This window comes from Pseudopipra pipra, chromosome 15 (assembly GCF_036250125.1).
Source record: "Pseudopipra pipra isolate bDixPip1 chromosome 15, bDixPip1.hap1, whole genome shotgun sequence".
Taxonomy (NCBI): domain Eukaryota; kingdom Metazoa; phylum Chordata; class Aves; order Passeriformes; family Pipridae; genus Pseudopipra; species Pseudopipra pipra.
In genome coordinates this window covers 1,396,362-1,417,149 of record NC_087563.1, presented here as the reverse complement: position 1 = coordinate 1,417,149, position 20,788 = coordinate 1,396,362, and the positions used below count along the sequence as shown (strand labels likewise).

The window sequence follows — 20,788 nt, the reverse complement described above, 5'->3', positions numbered from 1 at the left end:
TGTTGTACCCTCCATTTACAGCTGGAGCTGGGAAATATGCTGATCCATGCAAATATCTGTGGGGTTAGTAAGAGTTTCATTATGTAGGAGGAGGTTTAAGAAACAAATTTTTCTCTCTTCCACAAGAAATGAATATATGTAAAGATTTTAATAAGATGAACAGTTCTGTAGTTTCTAGCAGAAAATGGTACTCTGCAAAATGTAGATGGTAGCTGAATTTAATGTTAACCTAAGTGAGGGCTTGCACAGAAACACTTGTGTTTGAGTGGAAATGTTTCACTAAAATCGTTGAAAATCATCCCTAAATGAAGACGTGGAGGTTTTGCCTTCTTGTGTGGTGTGGAAGGTGAGATTCTCCAGGAGATTTGTTTAAATCCACAGAGCAGAAGCTGTTTGGGTTGAGTTTCCCATCAGGGATTTCTGTGTGAAATGAAAACTCGGGTGTTAGTGCTGGTGGGAAACATCCCAAAGCCTGGGGCTTCGGGCTCATCCCAGCCTGGCAGACTTAGGGGGGTGCTGTTCCTTTTGAGAGTGCTCTTGGTTACTAAAAGCAGGATGTTTTATGCCTCTCTGATACAGGAGATGCCACTGGTGCTCTCTGGGTGCTCCATTACTTCCCTGCAGTGCCAGGATGAATCTGTAGTAAGTAGAGGAGCAAATGTGTGATGTGAAAGTTCTGAGGAGCAAACACAACCGGGTTCTGAGGGGCTGATAAACAAGAGATGATGTGTCAACACAGTAATTGCACGGAAGTTTCAGAACACGCTGTTCTAGCCCTCGACTTCCCTGGATAAATCATTTGCATTTATTTAAAGGAAAATCAGTCATGGAAATAACACTCTTCTATTTTTAAAGCTGGAATCTAAGAGAAATATTTTAAGGTTTCAGAGTGACAACTTTGATTTGCTGTATGAAGTTTTAGTGAGTGTTCCCAAGTCACTGTATCTCTTAGGACAGCTGAGGGCTTCCCGTGCCTGGTGCCAGTTCTGTATCCTGTCATCAGTCATTTCCAGGGATGAGCAGTGATTGAGTGATGCCATTCCATGGCTTCATTTGCCTGTCCAGCTGAGCTGCTGGTGCCTGCAGAGGTGGCTGTGGGAGGCTGGAGGCCTCCCAGGTTTCCTGGGGCTGACTGGGGTGTGCAGAGTCAGGCTCACGGTGTGTGCAGGGGGCAGGCTCAGGGAAGGGCTGTGTGACAGTGGGTGGGAAGTGAGGGGTGAGGAAGTAATCCAGAACAGATGGGGGGCCAGCTACAGTGATTGAAAGGGCTCTTTCTTCCTGGGCTTGGTTTTCTCAGTGAAATTAGATAACTGTGACCTTTCTGCTCTTTTAAAGAACCAACCTTTTTTCTTTCTTAAGGTGAAGTACTAACAATGCTTTGTGAAATAGGTTTTGTTACCTCTGGAGTCTGAGTTGTGTATAAAATCTATGGTGTTCAGTCACATCAACCCTGTGACTTGCCTTTGATACCTGCTAAAAGCCTTGTGTTCTTCATTTTCTCAGGAAGCTTCCCTGCACCATACTTCAGTTTTACCAGCAGCTTTCAAAGCAGGGGGTAATTAGCTGCTTAGTTTATATTAAAGTGGTTGTAAAAGAGTACATAAATATGACAAAGAAGGTTTTTTTAATACAGGTTAAAAAGTTAAGCATTTATGGGGTAAACTGTGTCCAGCATAAGATGTCTATAGTACAAGAAAATAAATCTGTTGCTCCCAGGCTGTGGTACCCACCAGACCCCTCCGGGCCATGGCTCCTGTGTGTAAATTCTCACATCTGTGTTTCACTGTGCCCCTGGTGCCTGTGCTGTTCTCCAGACACAGATCCCTGTGCTGGCAGTTCAAATCCAGCAAGGCACTGCTCGTGGCAGGAGCAGGAAAGGGTTATGGAAAGGCCATGCCTAGGAATAAAAGGGACAAGCACTTGTTCACACTGTGTTATCATTTGCATCTTGAAGTTCCATATGTGGAAAATAATCTTCCGAACACACTGCCTTCAGTGTCTAGAACGTCTCTGGCTCTCCTAAAAGCGTCCAGTGTTTAAGTACCTCTGTAAATAATAAATGAAGAACTCTAATTGAGTATCTTGCCAGAAATCTTTCCGGTTCTCATGGCAGGGCTTTGATGGGAGCTGAAGGTCTTCAAATCCGAAGGTACCAATTTCAGAAGGATGTGTTTCACACAGGCCTGCCTTGCCAGCAGCAGCTCCTGCTGTAAATCAGTTCCTTGGGTTACTGCAATTGGAGATGGTTGTGCCCCCAAACTATTTAAAGCTTTACAGTGCAAAATAAATCTCAGCATTCTGTTTGGAAACTAAAATACAGCTGCTGTGTGTATCTCAGGAGGACTATAGTAGTCTGGCTTTTTTCTTCCTTGTCTCAGTCTTTGCAAGCCAAACAGGCAAAGCTGTATTTGTGGGAATTTTTTTCCACATATTCTTGGAGGAATCCTTCAAAGAGCGGACTTTTGTAGTGATGGAGATACAGGCAATGATCATCTTTGCAGCTGAAACAAAGGAGGTGCTGTTCTGGCTGAAATGTCACTGGTTCTTAATCGAAGCCTGGGAGTAGACTGAGAGTTAGTAAGGCTTTTGTAAACCTGTGTGTAACCTAGTTGTGCTTTCTTCAGCAGGGTAACAATCTCTTGGCTCTGCAGTTATCATTTTTTTGATCTTCAGTAGCCAAACGAACAGAGCTGGGAGCTGTGTGTTGGACATTAAAGCACGCAGGGGTTCATACATGGACTGAAGGCAGTGGCTGGAGCAGACAGCTGAAGAGGTGGTGCTTGGATGGGTGTTAGGAAGGCACAGCCTTAGGATGAGCCTGCGGGGCAGGGGATGTGAGGTCTGTGCTGCTGCCAGGCTCCAAGTGACAGTCCCATTTCAGAGAGTGCCTCCGAGAGGAAGGATGCAAAGCTAAAGAGAAGAAATTGCTGTGACTTTGGCAGCCACGCAGAAAATGGGAAGGAAGAGCTTAAGAACATGAATTAGAGCACAGCTACTGCATTTGGAGCCAGCAGAGTGGGGAGGAAATGAGGGAAGTAGACAAAGAAGTGTGGAAAGCTGCACCTTTTGGGAAGGGTTAGGTGAAGGAGTGGTCTGACTGGGGAAATGGGATGGCAGAGGGAAGAAGGAGACTACAAAGATGCAGAAGTGTGAGGTTTGTGATGAGGGTGGCAGCAGCTGTCAGTTTATTCAGGTGAAGGAAAGCTGCAGTGTGCCAGTTGGAGGGAAAATTCTGAAAGTAAATTGCTTTTGGTTCTTAATAGAAAAGTTACAGTATCTTGAGGAGAGTCTGGTGTTTGACCAAAGTTTCACTTTTTCAGTCTCTTTCGAGGTTTGGAGGCTTTTTACCTCCCAGTGCAGTTCCATTTTGTACCATCAGTGAATTTTCCAGCTCTGCCCCACGTGAGCAGGGGAGGTGCAGCAGAGAGAGTTCCCTTGAGCTGGAACACGTGCAGGCTTCCTGTGCGAGAGCAGAGCAGGTCCGGGGCTGCTGCCCGAGCCCTGCCCCGCGCCTGGGGATCCGCATCCCGGTGTCCGTGAGGAACGAGATCCCCTCCCCGCGGGCAGGCTGGGCTGTGCACAGCTGCCCTCTCTGAAGTGCTCTTGGGTTGCTCCTTTCCAAAGCACGTGGAGCATGTGGAGCACGTGTCTGCCATGGCTGTGTCACATGGTGCTCGCTGTATCCCTTGGGATACAGGGCTCGGAGTGCTGTGGAAAATTTGGGTCGCTGAGGAGTGTTGTGAGCAGCATGTCAGCAAAACAACCTGCCTTGTTACGAGCTGTGCCCTCAGAGAGGCTGGGAACGTGCTTTGAAGGACGGCTGTACCTTTTCATTTCCCCTGTGTTTTCTCAAGCACCTTCTCTCCTTACACCACCGTGCTGTGTGTCTGCTGGGGGGTGTTGCTGTGCACTTGGAGGTCTCCGTTTCTTTGGCATTTCCACATCCCTGTCCCTGGGCAGCCCCGGTGCTTGTGCAGCAGCATGTGAAGGGAGATTGCTGATGGCCCTGCAATGAAATGGATGTTGCAGCAAACGTGCCAATGTGAGAGGGATGATGTGTGGGAGAGAGTAAGAGGCCGTGGTTATGAGAGGGCTGCTCCGTGACAAGGGGTTTTTTTGTTGCAAGGGAGAAAATAAATTGAAAGGAAATGAGAATATTTACTGAGTTGTTTAAACTAATGCTGATTAGTAACAATCCTTTCCTTCCAGCTTTTTTCTTGGGTGATGTCTTCTTTATACGAGTGCCACTGTTTATGTTGTTACATAATCTGATTTCTTGGTTTGATTTTTATGGCATCATTATTCACAGAAAATCCATTTTTTCTGGAAAATCCCTTCCTTCCCACCTTTATTGATGTATTTATGAGCTCAGTGGTGTGACATCTGACAGCCTACTCTGCTTTCCTGTACCACTTCCACACATTTTCCAATATGAGCAATGCATGACCGAGACCAGATAATGCAAAAGTAACATAATGCTGTTTGTGCTTTGATAACCAAAAAGCACTGACTCTTTTTGAAAACTTAATTTGCTTCTCATGCAGGCTAAATTAACAACGGGAACGTTTGAAGGCATGTTGTTTCTTCGGTGCTTTGTTAATCCAGGTCCCCGCAGGACTTGCATCCTTGTATTTGCACCCCAGGAAATTACCAGTTTTATTTGGGATCAAAGAGTAGTTCAGCTTCCCAGGCCTGTTTCTCATATGAATACAGCTGGAAATTTGTAAGGTGTAGTAGGGACCTGCTTGATAGGAATAGGGACTGATGTGGTTTCTGGGAAAAACAGTGAAAAAAAAGCTTTTGTGGGTCAACTTCTGGCTGTGGCAACACTACAATGTTTTGTTTTGCTCATTGACTTGGAGGAGAATCACAGCAATATATATGTGTATATTCAGTGTACAAGTTGCAGGGCTGCACTCTGAGTTTCATTCTGTTGAGGAGTTTGTGAATGTGGAGTTCTGGTACAGAAGTTGTGACACGTGCACTGTTTGCCTTTTTGAGAGGTGTGTGGTTGTATTTCAGGGTGGTTTGCAGGATGGGACTGTGTTCAAATCTCCCAGCCTTTTCAGTGAAGCCAATTTCAAGTTTTCAGACAAAAATACCTACAGCTGTTTGAAAATCTACACTTAGAATTTGCAAAACTTAGTAATCTGCAGTTTGGATTTGATAGAGAATCTCTTGGGGCATGGAAGGACTGGCCAGGGAAACTTGTTATTCAGGCTGTGTCCATCACACCAGTCCTTCTCCAGACCAAAATCAGACCTGTGCTGTGACAATTGCAAATAATTTTGAGGTTTGCCTTCATGGAGGAATGCCTCTCCTTCCAACACCCTGCTGGCTCTGCAATGACTTAGCAAATCAGTACATTTATGTAATTTTGATAGATGACTTCTTGCTGAGCTGTATTGTACTCTTAAAATTCTGACTCATATGCCTTAACATCTTAGTACTTTTCTTGGCAGCCTTAAAAAATCATACATTGGACATGGTACTGGGCCTACAGTGCTGCTTTGTCCTTGAAATGCTGCCCTGTAATTACTGTGGCCTTACCAGTGGTAGAAAAGCAGGAAATTGGCCCAGGATAAAGACGCTCCTTTCTTTGGGAAGCTGTGGGCAATCAGGGGCACTCATGTCCTCATGGAGCAGTTTCTTGACACAGCTGGGAACAGTGGCAGTTTCTCCTACCCTTCTGAGTTGCTGATGGCTTGAGATGTGGAGCACAGGCTGAGGAACACTCGATTCAGCTCCCTGGAGGGGCTGGAGGGCAGAGGGTGAGAGACGACCGTGCCGTGTTCATCTGGGGATGTGGCAGCATTTGGTTCTAGAAAACCTTGCTCTTGCTTCTGGCTGCTGGCAGGGGAAGTTTTATAGGCCACGGCCCAGACTTTTTGAAGATCTCTCTGAAAGGCTCACAGTTTGTTCTCTGTAGGATGTGCTTTCTGTGACACGTGTAGTGTGAGTTTTCTGCAGACTCCATCTTCTTTTAGGGGTTACTGTTCCAGCTGCTTTAAATGAGTCACCTAAAGTGTGCTGCTGACAGTACTGGCTGGAGGCCTTTTATCTCTTTGCTTAGCAGGAGGTGACATTTTCTTGTTTCAGGAGTAGCGGACTGTGTCCTCCTCTCTCCTGGTTCTGGATCAGGAGAAGCACGTGGGGCTGTTTGCCCTGTGCATGGCCCTTGGGGCAGCTCCTGGAGCGGCCGTGCGAGGTGTGAGCTGGTGCTTGGAGCTTTAGTATTTGTTTTGTTGTTTGCACTGTAGTTTCTTCTCATCTTCTTTGATCTTTGCAAAGTGAGCTGTAGCCCCAAAACACTTGTTCATTGGGTGATTCAGGGTAGGGGAAGGAGCAATTGTTGTCAGTAAATCCGTTTCTCTGTCTTAGATCCACCAATCCGCCGCCCCACTAACGCAGTCGGTGCCGGGCTGGTCAGTGCCTTGTCTCTAACAGCTTTAGCAGTAATTGGGCTTTCGTTCAAGAAAGAAGTAGATACACCAAGCTGAAGATGATTGGCTGCTCTCTTTTAACAGACAAGTCTGAGAAGGAAAACCCATTCGAATCCCCTTTCATTCTGGATTGGTGGATCTGAAGCCCAGAAACAAAGTTTCAGGTAAGATGTCACCCTGTACTATATCTTGCTGCTTCTGCTTAGATGAGTTTGTCCGCACATTCAGTCTCTTGCTTTAACTGCTTCATGTCCCCGAAGTGTTTGGACACAGGGAGTCAGCTGCTGAGCTCGCAGTCAGAAAGGGCATATCCAGGAGTTACAGTAGGACTGTAGGGAATTGCTGGTCTGCTGTGAAGGACAGGCCTAGGAACATGAGGCAAACTTCTGTGGAGCTGGAAAGCCGTGTGTGCAGGGGCATGGAGTGAGTGGCTGCCACATCCTGCCTCTGGAAGGGCAGAGCAGCCTTGCCAGGGACTGCATTGAGCTTCTTGGCGGAGTTCAGGGAGCTCCCAGAGCTCACCTGCTCCGAGTTCTGATGGCTTCAGCAGAAATGGAGAGAGTTTCTCTAGTTGTTCCTAGTACAAACTCCTCTAGCTTTTCCTGCTGAAATGCCATTTGAAATTCTGTTGTGGGCAGTGTCCTAAACCCTTTGTGGGATTTCAGTGGGAAGATCTGTCCCCAGCTGCTTTTGGAGGTATCTAAGCCAGGTGTAAGGCAGGGCCTTAGGGAGGAGCCTTGAAGTGATAACGGGTTTATTTCAGAGCAGGGGAGAGTGGTTGTATTTTGAGTCTCATTCATCTGAGGTTTTGAGATGACTGTAGAAGGCTACAAGATGTTGTCTCAGAGATGGGTTTGGAGGGTACTTTTGTGCCTCAGGAAGGAAAGCTGTGTCCCTAACTGGTAGGAAAATAAAGTTCTGCCAGTTCAGTATATATGGTGTGAACAGGAGAGCTGCAGCTCTCTGAGTGCCCAGCTCTATTGTCAGTTAGTGCTTTGATGAACTTGGCAGCTTATTTCCAAAGTCACTCCAAAGCAATGCCCCTCAATTCCTTTGGACAGTAGCAATAACACTAAGCCACTCGTGTGTTCTCTCTGGCAGGGAGTTGCTACAGCAGTTGGTAAGGCCTCAGTATTTAACCTCCTGTACCAGAGACTCTCGTGGGTGCCATTGGTTGTTTTAGCTCTGCGTTTGTCTTGCTGGTGTGGTATTTTGTGCAAAAGTTATATTTGAATTTAATTGATAAATACATGTGTAATGAATTATTTGCGCACAGGGTGCTGTTGGTTTTTGATTTGGTTTTTTGAGTAGTAGAATTTTATTTGGTTAGGGTGGAGAGGTGTTGGACATGCTGTTTTAGTGTAATTCTTTAAAATAAACCTGGGGAAAATCTAAGGGAAGTACTTACTAACCCTAGTCTGGCACATTTCTTGCAGTCTTATCTAATATCAAATTGAATTTGTCCCATGCACCTATCAGACTCACTTTGGAGTTAAAACTGTAAAATAACATCTTCCTGTGGAATATTTACTGTTCAGGGTGTGCCTTTTTCTAAAAAGAGAAAATAAGGAGGCAGAAGTGAACTTGGCATCTTTTATGACGAAACCTGAAAAGAGGAAATAATTCAAAATACACTGAGGGGGGGAAAAAGAGGAAGCATAAATGTGTGCTCCTGCTGATCAAGATCCCCAGTGTTATGATATTTAATATTGCTTAACTTTTGGAAACATGAAACAGCCCTACAAAGGCAGCAGTAGAGCTGAGCAGGTTGATGGCTTTGTTCTTGCCCGTGTTTTGAATCTTACATTTCAGAAAGTACAACATAAGGCAGCTCTCAGAGCTGTGTCAGTATTTCTGCACGGCCTCTGGTGTATAAACCCTGCATGTGAATCCTGAATTTTGTTATGTGAGAGCCCAGGCTTGGACCTCAGGAGTGTGTGTAGTTGGGGGTTAATATTATTGTTAGTTATGTTTGGCCTCACCCTTAAAAACTTAATACAGAAGAGAGTCTGAGACAACTTTTAACATGTTAGACAAGTTTCAGCCACATTTTTGTCCGTGTTTAACTCACTCAAAGTGTCTCCTGTCCGAGTTGGCAGCGCTGGGTCTCTTTTCCCCAGCTGTTATGTGCTCAGAGCAGGGGTGCTGCTGTCTGGGGGTGTCTGACCCCTCTGTTCCTGCTGCAGGAGAACAGGGGAAACCCTTTGCTTTGGAAATGGCCTTTTGAATGTAACACAGGGTGTGTTAATGGAAGGGAGTTTTGCAACTGGGGGAGTTGGGGTGTATGTGCATGAAGGAAGGAGGGTTAATCTAAATACTGTGTATTTTGGAAAATTTAGATGATTTCAGTTCATGTTCAGAGTGATTTACACAAACGAATTAGGATTTTCTCCCTAGTCCTTTGTGTCTTCCTGAAAATGAGCTACTGCATCTGATGAGTCTTATCCTGATGAATAAATTATAATGGAGTAAGATGGTTATTATATTCAAGGAAAGCATTTTATCTTCTCTCCACTGAACCCATATTCCTTTTGTAGCATTCATTTGGTGTAGAACACGTGTACTTTGATCTCCAGGAGCAGAGTGGGACAGCGTTATCCATCACCCTCCTGTGAATTCAGTGTCCTATCTAGAGCAACGGTGTGGTAATGAGGAGAATTTATCTGATCAATTATTTTCCCTTTGTCTTGCTTTAAGTTTCCTGATTCCTCACTTAGTGCTTTTCCCCAAATGCAAGAGCTCACGTGCAGATCTTGAATGGCTGTTGGAAAGTTGTTGCATTGAGCCACTTTTATTGGGAATGGCAAATAATTTGTCTAAATTGGTTTTCCTAATGGCACCATGACTCAGTTATTGGTTACCTATTTTTTTAGAATGATCTGATAATAAAGGAATAACCAAAAACATTTCACAAGTTAAAAAGAATTTGCTACTGTGTGGATAATTATTTTTGAGAAAATCACTTTTGCATTTGTAGTTCATCAAAGGACAGAAATGCAAGAGTAAATTATATCTAAGACAGTTTTCTTGACCTGAAAATATAGTCCTGCTTAGATTGAAGCAGGTAACTGGAACACGTGTACAACTCCATGGAGTTTGGAAACACGTTGTAGGGATGGTGCTCCAACAGCCTTCCCGTCCGGACACTCCGGAGGTGCCGTGAGGCTGCCTTTGGCCCTGGGAAAGGCACCAACTCCAGCAGACTGGTACAGAGCATGTGGACACCCTGCACCTCCAGGGGACAGCCTGGGCTCGCAGGGGGCTGGGAGGAGCCCGAGTGCTGCCCTGGGCTGGGGGCAGCGTGTCACTGCCCCAGTCCCTCTGCAGAGCTGCCCTGCTGGAGCAGAGGGGCAGGGCAGGGCTGGGCTGTCACCGGGGACACTGTGGGTGCTCCCTGCACGGCCCACACGAGTATTCACACACACCACACTGACATTCCTGCTTTCCCACCCCTCACATCCTCAGAGCACTCCTTCCTGTGCCCAGTGATTCACCACTGCTCTGCCTGGCACGCTGAATAAATGACTTACAGTAAAAGCTCCAGGTAAGATCTGGATGATATCCCAGCCTGCAAACCGGGATGGACTTCCAGCTGGCAACTGTGCCCTACCGAGTGTAAAATAATACTGAAGGCCTTGAAACAGTGCTACTGCTTTATGGTTTTCATGTCTTATGGTGGTTAATGCTGATTTTTGACAAACTGAGATCTGAGCTTGATATTAAATTTGAGTTGGGAGCATAAGGCTTTCCCAGGTGGTCAGACTGCCCTCAAATCCAAGTTTCTTTTCATAAACACCCCTTTGTGCAGCACTAAACTGAGCCCCCAGCTGTGGAGAGGGGATTAAGTAGCAGCAGTTACCCTGTAAATGTATCAATATTAATTGTTAATAATTGGAAATAAAGAAGTGTCAGTTCTATTGGTCCAGGCCTAAATCAAAGTAAACTAAGCAGTAAATCACCAATGGTGAGTAGCATGTGAGTTTCTTACAGCTAAAAACCAGTACCTTTTTTTGCCAGTTCAAATATCAATTTATAGCCCTATGGACATCCAGAGCACAACCTAACCTTGCTGAGGAACTGATCTGCTGTCCCAGGAAAGCTGGGAAAAGCATGTCAGACTTTAGGATTTATAAACTGAAAAGATTTGCTGGGTTCTGATGTTCAGTTTCTGTGTAAGAAAAAAGTTGCTGCAGGAGGAGTGAATTAATATAGTTAGCCATGCTTCCTGGAAAAAAATGAGGTGAATTAGCTCCTTCATTTGTTTTACTGCATTTTCCTTTGGAATTCCAAAATGCCTCCCCTTGCCAATCTTTTTTTGTATTCTGTCTAGAAACTGTAAAAAAACAAGGATATTTTTGCCTTATGACCCGAATTTCCCAAGCTATAAATTTGGATTCCAGTAAATTTGGATCCAATAAGTGTGGATTCCTTAAATTATCTTGTATAAATAAAATGAATGCATGAAAACTTGTGAGGTCATAATTTTAATACTTTCTAAGAGCTGCAGCACAAGGCTTGGTTATGGAAATGCTGTAATTCTTGATTCTAACACTGCAGTGTTGCCATCCCTGGGCAGCAAAGGGATGCTGGTTCCATCAGGAGTACCCACTGTAGTCCCAGAGGCATTTCTTGAGCAATTTAATGGGCTTTATAGGATAAATGAGGGATTTTTCTTTTTAAGGGATACAAAAGTGTGAGGATTTCCGTGGGACATCACTCTTTAATGATGCACTGAACCAAATGGTTTCTGGACATTTTACAGTGCTTTAACAAGACAGCGGTGCCGTAACCTGGGAGAAGTCCAGGGGGAATGAAAACTTTGGATGGTTCAGGGCCTGAGATGTTCAGGGCCTTTTTTGATACCTTCATCCTAAAATGTTGGTTTGTTGGGTGAACACTGCTTTGTGCTTTGCTATTAATATAAGAAGTTCTTAGCATCTAAGATTTAAAGGCATTGAAGCATGTTCCTTTTTTACTGATACTGCTGAGAATTTCCAGGTTTGAATGCAAATGCAGCATTTGCATAGGCTGCTTAAATTTGAGATTTAAGGTTGAAACCTAAATCTTGCAATGTAATTGCTGGAGCTTTGTGTATAGAAGTAAAATCAATCATCTAATAATAAAATTAGGGTATGAATCCTTCCAAGTGTAAGGCATGGCAAAGGTCAGTGGGAGTTTCTGTGTTCTTGCCCTAGAGCTCAGAGCCCCTCTGTGCCCTGCAGACAGGGCCTTCAGGTGATCCCACAGCTCTCCAAACCTCCTGAAATCCTGCTGCATCTCCCTGGGATCCTGAGGAAAGACAAGTGGAGAGTGAAGGCACGAGTTCAGGCTTCTGCTGGGCAAGGTTAAGTCTGTAGTAGCCATTAAACTTTTATTCCTGACAGTCCCTACGCAAGCAGGTCAAGCAGTGACATGTCGGTGAACACACAAATATTTGCACGTTCCTGTTTGGTGTGAAGTGGGAGGCAATATTTAATTTGTAGTGTTGTGCAATATGGTTTTATAAATCCTTTCAGTCAGGGTTTCGTAATCCTGTGAAAAGGCTTTTGTGGGGCTTCAACTTGGCGTGGAAACAGCCTCGCTGTCTAAAGTATTTTAAATTAAATTTAAAAAAATGTTCTTGAGTGACCCATCTTTCTTTTAAGTATTTAAAATTCAGCTTATTTAGGTATAAAGTAGTTCATAAAAGAAAAAGCAGTCCAACAACCTAAACTAGTGAAAAATAGTAAAACTATTTAGCTTATAATTTATGGACACCTACAGGTTTAGATTCATTAAAAACATTATACTTGGCTTTGTGCACCTGATCTGAACATCTTAGGAGACAAGTTTGCTGTGTTTTTTGATCAATGATTTTTATTAAGTCATGTGAGCAGAATGAAATTTTTTTTACCAGACCTATATGTTTAAAAATGCAACATTTTCATTGGGCTTTAATAAATACCTGCAATGATTCCCTGAATTTTAATGGTTCAGTGTTGCAGAAACACCATACAGGAGAGAATTCCAGCGTGTTTTGATGTTGGGAGTGGCATTCTTGTCCTGTTCTTGCTTTAATTTCTCTCCTTAGCATGGAGATGAAAATATTACACTTTCTTTTGTTTTATTCATAAGACATGAAATGAAAACAATTAGTTTTTAACCCCTTCAGGTGCTCTGAGCTCTCTCCCCCTCCTCTCTCCTGGCACAAACTGCTTTCCTGGAGGCTTCACCTCCCGTTGTTCCACTGTCAGCTTTGGCCTGTGTGGGGTTTCTCTTTTAAAGATCTGGTCTTTGTTATAACTAAATTGAAAGCCAGTGTGAAAAATACTGGAAGCTCAGTCTGTGCCAAGGGCTCGAGCTGGGTTTGTGCACTGCTTGATGCTGAGGAATTGAAGCCTTTTCCCCAACTTTATCTGGTGTATGAGCTACTCTGCCCTTAAAAGGAGCTGTGAAATAATACCCTGGAGCTATAAAAGGTTTGGGGAGTCTCTGCAGAACACTTCTTCAGCTTCAGAAAAAACCCAAAAAGGATTTCCAAACTTTTCCTAACTTCTCCTGTCAGCAATGGGGAGTCTGGTAGTTAAGCTTGGTTCTTTATGGCTTGGGTGGTGCTGTGAGTAATAACTGTAGTCAGGGTATAATTTGGCTTTAGGATATCTTCAACTGATAATTCCAAAGTTTTCCCCCAGTTTCTCAGGATACCATGTATCTTGACTAACCAGAACTTGGTCATGCAGTTTGAACTTAGAGGCTGTTCCTGTCTAAAATATACCCCAATTTTTTGGTTGTCAGTGTCCCAGAAGAGAGACTGGAACCTCAGACACTAATGTTGGTTTTGCTGTTGGAATAAAGCACCACAAATAGTTTGGGAAAGCTGAGACAGTGGGGAGGAGCAAACCTTAATTCCCAAAGCTCCTCCACTTCCACTCTCAAGATTTGCCACCCTAATGGGAACCTCCTGCCCTTGTGTCTCGGGGGGGACTATGAAGGGAACACGTGGTGCTGTTCCCTTTTTGGGGTGCACTCTGGGGACAGGATCCTTAAAAAATCCAGAGAGAGGAAAATAAGGCAGCAGCAACACTGTATTAAGAGAGAGAACGACACATGTTTTTATGAAATAACAGTAAAGAACCAAAAAACCTGAGGATTTTTTACACATGATGGTGTTTGTGGTTCTCTTGTCTAGTTGCTGCATTCCCTGCAAAGAGCATTTGGCAATGGGTATATAGCTTTGATCCAGAGCTATTAATCTGAGTTAAGCAATAAAGATGCTCAGTAACCTAAAAAAAAGCAGCTGAAGTTGCTGTTGCTGAAGGACAGATCCCCAGTTGCTCCACTGAGTGTCCCAGCGTTTCCCTCTGCTGAGTGAGGCCCCAGAACCTCTGTCAGCAGCAATGTGGGACCCAGACTGTGACAACTCCCAGACTACTGGTACTACGTTAAAACCTTGAGCTGGGCACTAAACCCAAGAGGTTACAAATGAGGCAGATGAGCTCAGGACAGAGGGGTGGCTTGTCCTGGACAGGACAGAGGGATGACTCCTTTGCTGCAGAGGATCTTCAGTGGTTATTTTACCCTTGGCCGCCAACCTGGTGACTGATGTAGAAATAACATAGATAAGTACCCACGTTATCTTACTAATGAGTTGCCTGCCTTGAGTGATTTGTTGTGGCATCTAACTGCTTCTTCTCTTCCTTCCTTTTTGTCACCCTGCAGTGTTCTGTGCCAAGGTCTTTGTGGCTAGGCTGCTCCAACCTGGTAGAGAGCATGTGCGCACTGAGATGCCTGCAGAGCATGCCCAGTGTCAGATGTCTCCAGGTGCCTTTCTTCTTTCTTGTTGTAAATGTTATGCCTATGCTTTGAACTTGTGTTAAACTCGCAGGACTCTGTTTAATCCAATTGTTAAGTCTGCTAAATGTTTGTTGTGCATCCTTTTCTGAAATCTTCTACTTAACTGCATTGGAGGAGTGACTCTTAAAGGGCTGTCTGTGCCGGAGGTGCTGGGGGGTGGTGAGGTTGTGTTTGATTGCCTGTTTACTCAAGTTGTGATATAAGTAGCACATAGTTCTGCATGTTGCCTGCTACGTTTTGCTTTCTCGTTTAATTTAAAAAAATAACATAATGAGCTTTACCATTTCTCTTAAATTGCAATGAACTGACTAGCCTGTGATATTTGTGTGATTCCATTTAGAAAGGATAAGCTTTTTGTTTGCTGCTGAGCGCGGTCCTGGGTGTAGCCTTACGTTGGTCTTTGCACGTGTTTGAATGCAGAACAGTGAGCATGGAGTCCTGGGGTCTTTGGGTTGCCCTGTTCACTTAGTGTTTTAATTTAAAGAAGTGAAGGGATGGGGGGGTTATTCTGCATAGAAAACCACTAAACCTTAAGTTCTCTGTTGTTTTTTTCTAGTAAGCTGTTGGAGCTGAGCCTGCATAATTTATAGATGGGGAATTGCTGCTGTTTCTTCACTGGTTTGGGAGGGATTGAAAATGATAAAAAAGGAGCTTTTGGTACCAGTTAACAATATTGAACTCCCAGGGGATTTACCTTGGAAAGAAAATGCCCAATTTGTGTAGTAACTGTGTGCCACTTCCTCAGGTGTTTCTGAATGTATTGTTTTTTAGCAGAGCACAGTGATTATTTAACATTTGTATATTTTATAACATAATAACATTATTCAGTGGTTCTGTCTTTCATGTGTACAGAGCGAGTACTTAAATTGCTTTTGTGAATGCAAACGAACAATTGAGTTTTGTTTGTCACTCCATTTGAGTTCAGCCACAGTCTTACCTTAGAGAGCAACCAGTTATTTCAAAGCCTCTCCTCCCACTTGCAAAATGTGGCCACTTGAGTTCCAGCAAATTTCAGTTTCAGAATTAGAAATTCCTTCAAAATTTCTGTTAAAATAGAAATGTTTTTTCTGTTTCAATGCTTTATATTTCCCATTTTGAAATAGTATTCAAAGCAAGGAAAAAACACCCTGAGATAAACACATAGAAGGATAATTCAAATGTATAGAAATTATCACTGTCTCATGGCCAAATAATGGTTATAGAAGGTGCCTATAGTTGTGCCAGGGCAGTCACTGAGGTTTGGTGTCTGTCTTGGGAATATTCGCAAGCTTGTTCTGTTGTAAAATCTTCCTGTCCCTTTTCCTGATCCTCAGCATTGACGCCCTCTTGGAAAAGTAAAGTAAAACTTTGTTTCAGTGGGAGTTCTGAATTTCTTTTTCTCCCTGGATCTTATCTGTGAGTGGCCAAAGGATGTCTCAGAATGTTTTAGCAAGTGATCATGGTTGGTTTGAAGCTGGACAGTGATGTTGGGAGTGTGGTGGGATGGGCAGGGATGGTTCCTGAGCCCTGCTGAGGGTGGGAGCTGCTGCTCTGCTGCCACGGCAGACCCAGGGCTTAATTTGTTACCTCCTCCCTACCTGATTTTGGAAGTTGTGGCTTCAGCCTAACTGTGTTCACCAGCTTGAGAACTGTTTCAGGACTTCTTAGTGCTGAGTCTGAGAACTTTGACTGTCCCTAGTTCCTTATAAATCAACTCCACTGGGTACATAAACTGTAAATTAAACAGGGGCAAAGCTCTGCTCAGGCTGGGAGTTGATTAACTGGTGCAGAATGTGTAGTATTACAAACTTCTGTTGATAATATTGATTACAGGATAAAATACAATCCAGTTTGTTCATGAACGTGCCGCTTTATACACGAGGTTTTTGGAAACTTGTTATCACACAGATGTGGTGCCATATAATTAAAACCCAGAGCTAAGGCAGCTGTTTTGTCAGAATGTGTCACTTGGAAAGATTTCTCAAACCTGTCTTGTTTTCAGGAATTATTACAGATCTGTCAGCTTTTATGAGAACCGTGTTGAAGTGCCAGTTCATTTGTGTAAGGCTTTCCTGCTCCATATGCCTGTGGGAATTGCACAATCCCAGAACATTTTTAGCCATATAATAGCAACAGTTATTAGGGTGAAGGAAGTTCAGTGATTAAGTACATGCTGCAAGGGCAGCCCCACTGTTCAGGCAGGTGGGGTTGCTCTGGGGCTGTGGGAGCTCAGTGTGTGCAGAGAAACAACTGTGTGTGTCCAGCCTATTGTACTGGTTAGATATTAGAAAGAAATTCTTTCCAGAGAGGGTAATCAGCCATTGGAATGGGCTGCCCAGGGAAGTGGTGGATTCTCCGTCCCTGGAGGTTTTTAAGATGAGGCTGGACGTGGCATCAGTGCCATGGGCTGGCAACTGTGGTGGTGGTGGATCAAGGGTTGGACTTGATGATCTCGGAGCTCCTTTCCAACCCGTCTGATTCTATGATTCTATGATTCTATGAGGAGGGACTGAGGAGGATTTCACCAGGATTTTGTTCCCCCTGCCTGTTGCAGGGCTCGTGCTTTGTTCTGGCTGCACCCTCCTGATGGGTTGTCCAGGCAATAAGAGGGATGAATGTCCTAAGCAGGCAGATCCCTGGGGGATTTGCCACTCAGTGGGGTGTGCAGGGTGCTTGGCTGGTTTGAGTCCAGTGGCTGAGGGCACTTGGTGTGTTCAGCTGGAGAGGAGGAGGCTGAGGTCAGACCTCACTGGGATCTGCAGCTCCTCCCGAGGGGCAGCTCCATCTCTGCTCTGTGTGAGCAGGGACAGGATCCAGGGAATGGCTGGAGCTGTGTCAGGGCAGGCTCAGGTTGGATCTCAGCAAAAGGTTCTTCCCCCAGAGGCTGGTTGGGCACTGCCCAGGCTCCCCAGGGCAGTGGGCACAGCCCCAAGGCTGCCAGAGCTCCAGGAGGGTTTGGCTGATCCTCTGGGGCACAGGGGGTGACTCTTGGGGGTGGACCTGTGCAGGGCCAGGGATTGGACTGGATGATCCTTGTGGGTCCCTTCCAACGTGGGATATTCCATGAGTCTATGAAGTATTGCTCCAAAATGAAGGCTTTTTTCTTTTCATTAAGGACTAATTTATTTTGTAGAACTGCAGCCAGAAGAGGTTTTGAATCTTTTGGAAGTATCTGTGGAGATTCTTTTTTTAAAGTTCTCCTTTTGGGTGTGTGAGCTGGTAACAGCTGAAGGGGAACTTGGAAGTGAAAGTGGCACCAGCTGCTTTTCCCCATTTTTTATTTTTGGCACCATGGCTTGCTCTTCATTGTTTCCTGAGCTGTAAGCCCACATATATATCAGGTGGGGCATAGATAGATCTTGGTTCTGTAGCACACAATCATTTAGGGTAATGATGATTAATAGGAAGTGCAAGGAGGGAGATACAGAAGCTCTTGAGTGATTCACAGACCTTATCTGGGAGATATATCTGTTATCTGTGTGGTGTCTGTGTGCAGCACGTGGTGAACAAGCCAGAAAGAGGCAAGAAAAGTCTTAAATCTGGATCCTTGTAGAATCTCTTCAGGAAGCTTTTATTCAGTCTTGGTGCTTTTTCAAACATTTAGGCTTCAGGAGTCATTTGGAACCCATCTGAAAGGAGAAGGCAGAGATTAGGTTTGTTCTTGCAAACCATCTTGCTCTCCATGATGTTGTTAATCATGAAACCTAACAAGGCTCTTCTAAAATGAGGGTGTAACATTAAGCAAATACCTCTGATGCCCATGGATTGGAGGTGGTGTTCCAGTTGTCCACAAATAGTCTTTGTGTTCTGTGCTTTTTTCTCATGCAGTCAAATACCTTCATAATTCCTGTAGTTTACTGGAAAATTATTTACTTTCTGCAGTCTGTGAGCTGTTAGTGAATGGAGAGGAGAGACAGATAATTTATTAAAAAGTATTTATTCCTATTTGTGGTACTTGGAGTTTGCTCTGATCTATTCTGACTTGCAATGTAATTGCTGTTATTTGGAAACAAAATCCTCGGTCCTTATCACTTGTTGCTGTTGCATTGAGAAGCATATATTAAATGCCAGTTCCTAATACTTGAAACTGTTATAGATTCCTAGGCCTTATTTTTAACTCCTTAATTATCTTTAATAATGCTATTGTACCAAGGAGCTCACCATTATGAATGCACAGGGATTCCAATGGCTCCTGTTTTCATCTGCTCCAATATGGATCTGACTGCAACATTAAACCATACTGGTCTCTTATTTAGGTCTCTAGAGGAACTGGTTCTATTACCAGTTGTGTAATGCAACCCTGTGGTACAGCACCTTCCATGGCTTCATCCTTGTGGAGCATTGCAGGGTTTGAAGCATATTTGTCACACTGATTTGGGAAATAGCTCCAAGAGCTCCGTCAGGCATCAGCCAGGGCTCTGTAAGCAATGTCTGCAGTGTGAACTGGAGACTAATCATTCAGCAGCAGGAGATAAGAGCCCAGACATCACTTTGAATTATTGCATAATGTAGGATGTGATGAAATAGTCCTTGGGAAATGAATTATTAGATAGATGTAATGAACTTAACCTAGTAACCAAATATTGCCCCACCAACTTTCTTCTCTGTTTCAGTTACACTTTTCCTTCACTTTTTTAAAAAAAGATCATTTTATCTCTCTTCTAAAACTCTGCTTAGGTTTTTTCATGCTTATTTAGACCCTCACAGGGTCTTTGGGGATCTTAGGAAGGGTTCTTTTCTACACCTTTCTTTCTATTTATTGTTCTTAAAATTCTCAGCATAATTGCATGTAGTGCCCTGCTCTATCCCTCCTCTCCTGTTCACACATAGGCTGTGGAGCTGGGAAGCTCTAACAGAGAACAAGGAACTTCTCTCTTCCCGAGCATCCAGTGGGAGATATCGACCTGTTCCTCCACAGGCCACGTCTTAAAGTTCCTGCGGTGGCTTTGTCAGACGTGACTCTCCCGACTCCTGCCAGCCCGCTCTCCCAGTGCTCCATAGGCTCGTGATGGTGCTCTTGGCTTTACCTGTCCCGTATCCTGGTTCTGCCCAATGCCATGTCCAGCTCCAGGGGCTCTCCTTCATCTGCATTTTTGTTTTCATGGAGTCCCCAGCCCTGGAGGTGTCCAAGGAATGACTGGCTGTGGCACTGAGTGCTCTGGGCTGGGGGACAAGGTGGGGATGGGGCACAGGGGGGACTCCATGGGCTGGGAGGGGTTTTCCAACCAAAGTGACTGTGATTCTTCCTCCACGTGTCCTGGTGATGGATGAGCAGTAGGAACAGGATGTTGACTTAGTTCTTGGTGCTCTCATTCCTGCTTACAGGTTGACAGGAGTGGATCAGTTTATAACTGGAAGCTGTCTTCACAGAAATCGTAGTCTTAATTTGAATTGGCCAATTTGTAATTTATTGCTGTTCAGAAGAACCTATTTGCCCAGGGGCAAGTGGAGTTCTGGAGCATTAGGGTGTATATATGTGTGTTCATTCCTTACACCAGCATTCCCTGCAAAGGCAGTTATTCATTAGTGCTGTCACAGCTGAACTGAAGCACAAAGAATCTCAGAATCCCAGAATGGTTTGGGCTGGAAGGGACCTTAAAACTCATGTTGTTCCACCCCCTGCCATGGGCAGGGACATCTTCCACTAGCCCAGGTTGCTCCAAGCTCTGTCCAACCTGGCCTTGGACACTTCCAGGGATCCAGGGGCAGCCACAGCTTCTCTGGGCAACCTGTGCCAGGGCCTCCCCACCCTCACAGGGAGGAATTGCTTCCCAATATCCAACATAAATTTCCCTTCTTTCAGTTTAAACACAGAAACTTCCAGAAGGAAGTTTATCTTTCTATTTATTGATGATACAATTTAGGATTAACTTGCTTAAGCTTCTGTTTGTTATTCTTTACTAATTTTGAGCTCCTTTTGGTTGATGTTTCTATTCTGATACCAGAAGGAAACACAACAACGGAAATTGGAGTTGGAAAAGTTTGTACTTGAAAGCCACGAATTTAACATCATAACTTCATCATCCCTTTTTCATGGTACAAATTCAGGCACAGACATGATGCAGTGTTCTTAAAATGCCAGCAAGTGCAGGAGATGCTTTTCTGCTCAAGCCTTTTCCTCTGGAGCATGAAATCCCAGATGGGAGGTGAGGCCTGGCCTGTCACTCTGGAGCCTGCATCCTTTTGGAAATGTTCTTCTCTGCAGCTGTTAAAATGAGTTGTCAGAACCAGGCAACTGCTTTGCTGCCTCTATTAGGTTGGAAGGAATTTACAAATACCTCTTTGGCATGTCTTTTGGTATTTTGCCTCAAGACAGTGGGACTGTTACTATTTCTTTTTGGAAACAGTCCAACAGATCCATTAAAAAGAAATACATATTTTATTCCTTTTCTTTAAAGGAACAGAGTGTTCTCTCCAATATCTGAAATATTTGTGCTTGTCCCTTTGTTTTAAATGGGCTTTTTTCAGAGACACGAAGCTTTCAGCCTGAGCCCCTCAGTGTAGAAGCAATGAAAGCTCTGCCCATGGTCAGC

The 20,788-nt window shown here is 44.3% G+C and overlaps 1 protein-coding gene across 4 annotated transcripts in view; it reads left to right on the top strand.

Moving 5' to 3' along the window:
• FBXW11 (F-box and WD repeat domain containing 11) overlaps window positions 1-20,788 on the top strand; it is a 79,337-nt gene that overhangs the window by 1,367 nt on the left and 57,182 nt on the right. Inside the window, exons 2-3 of one of the 4 annotated variants that reach the window (XM_064671404.1) lie at window positions 6,528-6,607; window positions 14,142-14,243. The exons of 1 other annotated variant lie outside the window; for it this stretch is intronic. In XM_064671404.1, the coding sequence (XP_064527474.1) occupies window positions 14,193-14,243 (51 nt within the window). In that variant the 5' untranslated portion in view covers window positions 6,528-6,607; window positions 14,142-14,192. The remainder of the gene's footprint in view (window positions 1-6,527; window positions 6,608-14,141; window positions 14,244-20,788) is intronic. 2 more of the 4 variants (XM_064671406.1, XM_064671403.1) reach the window with 2 other exon arrangements.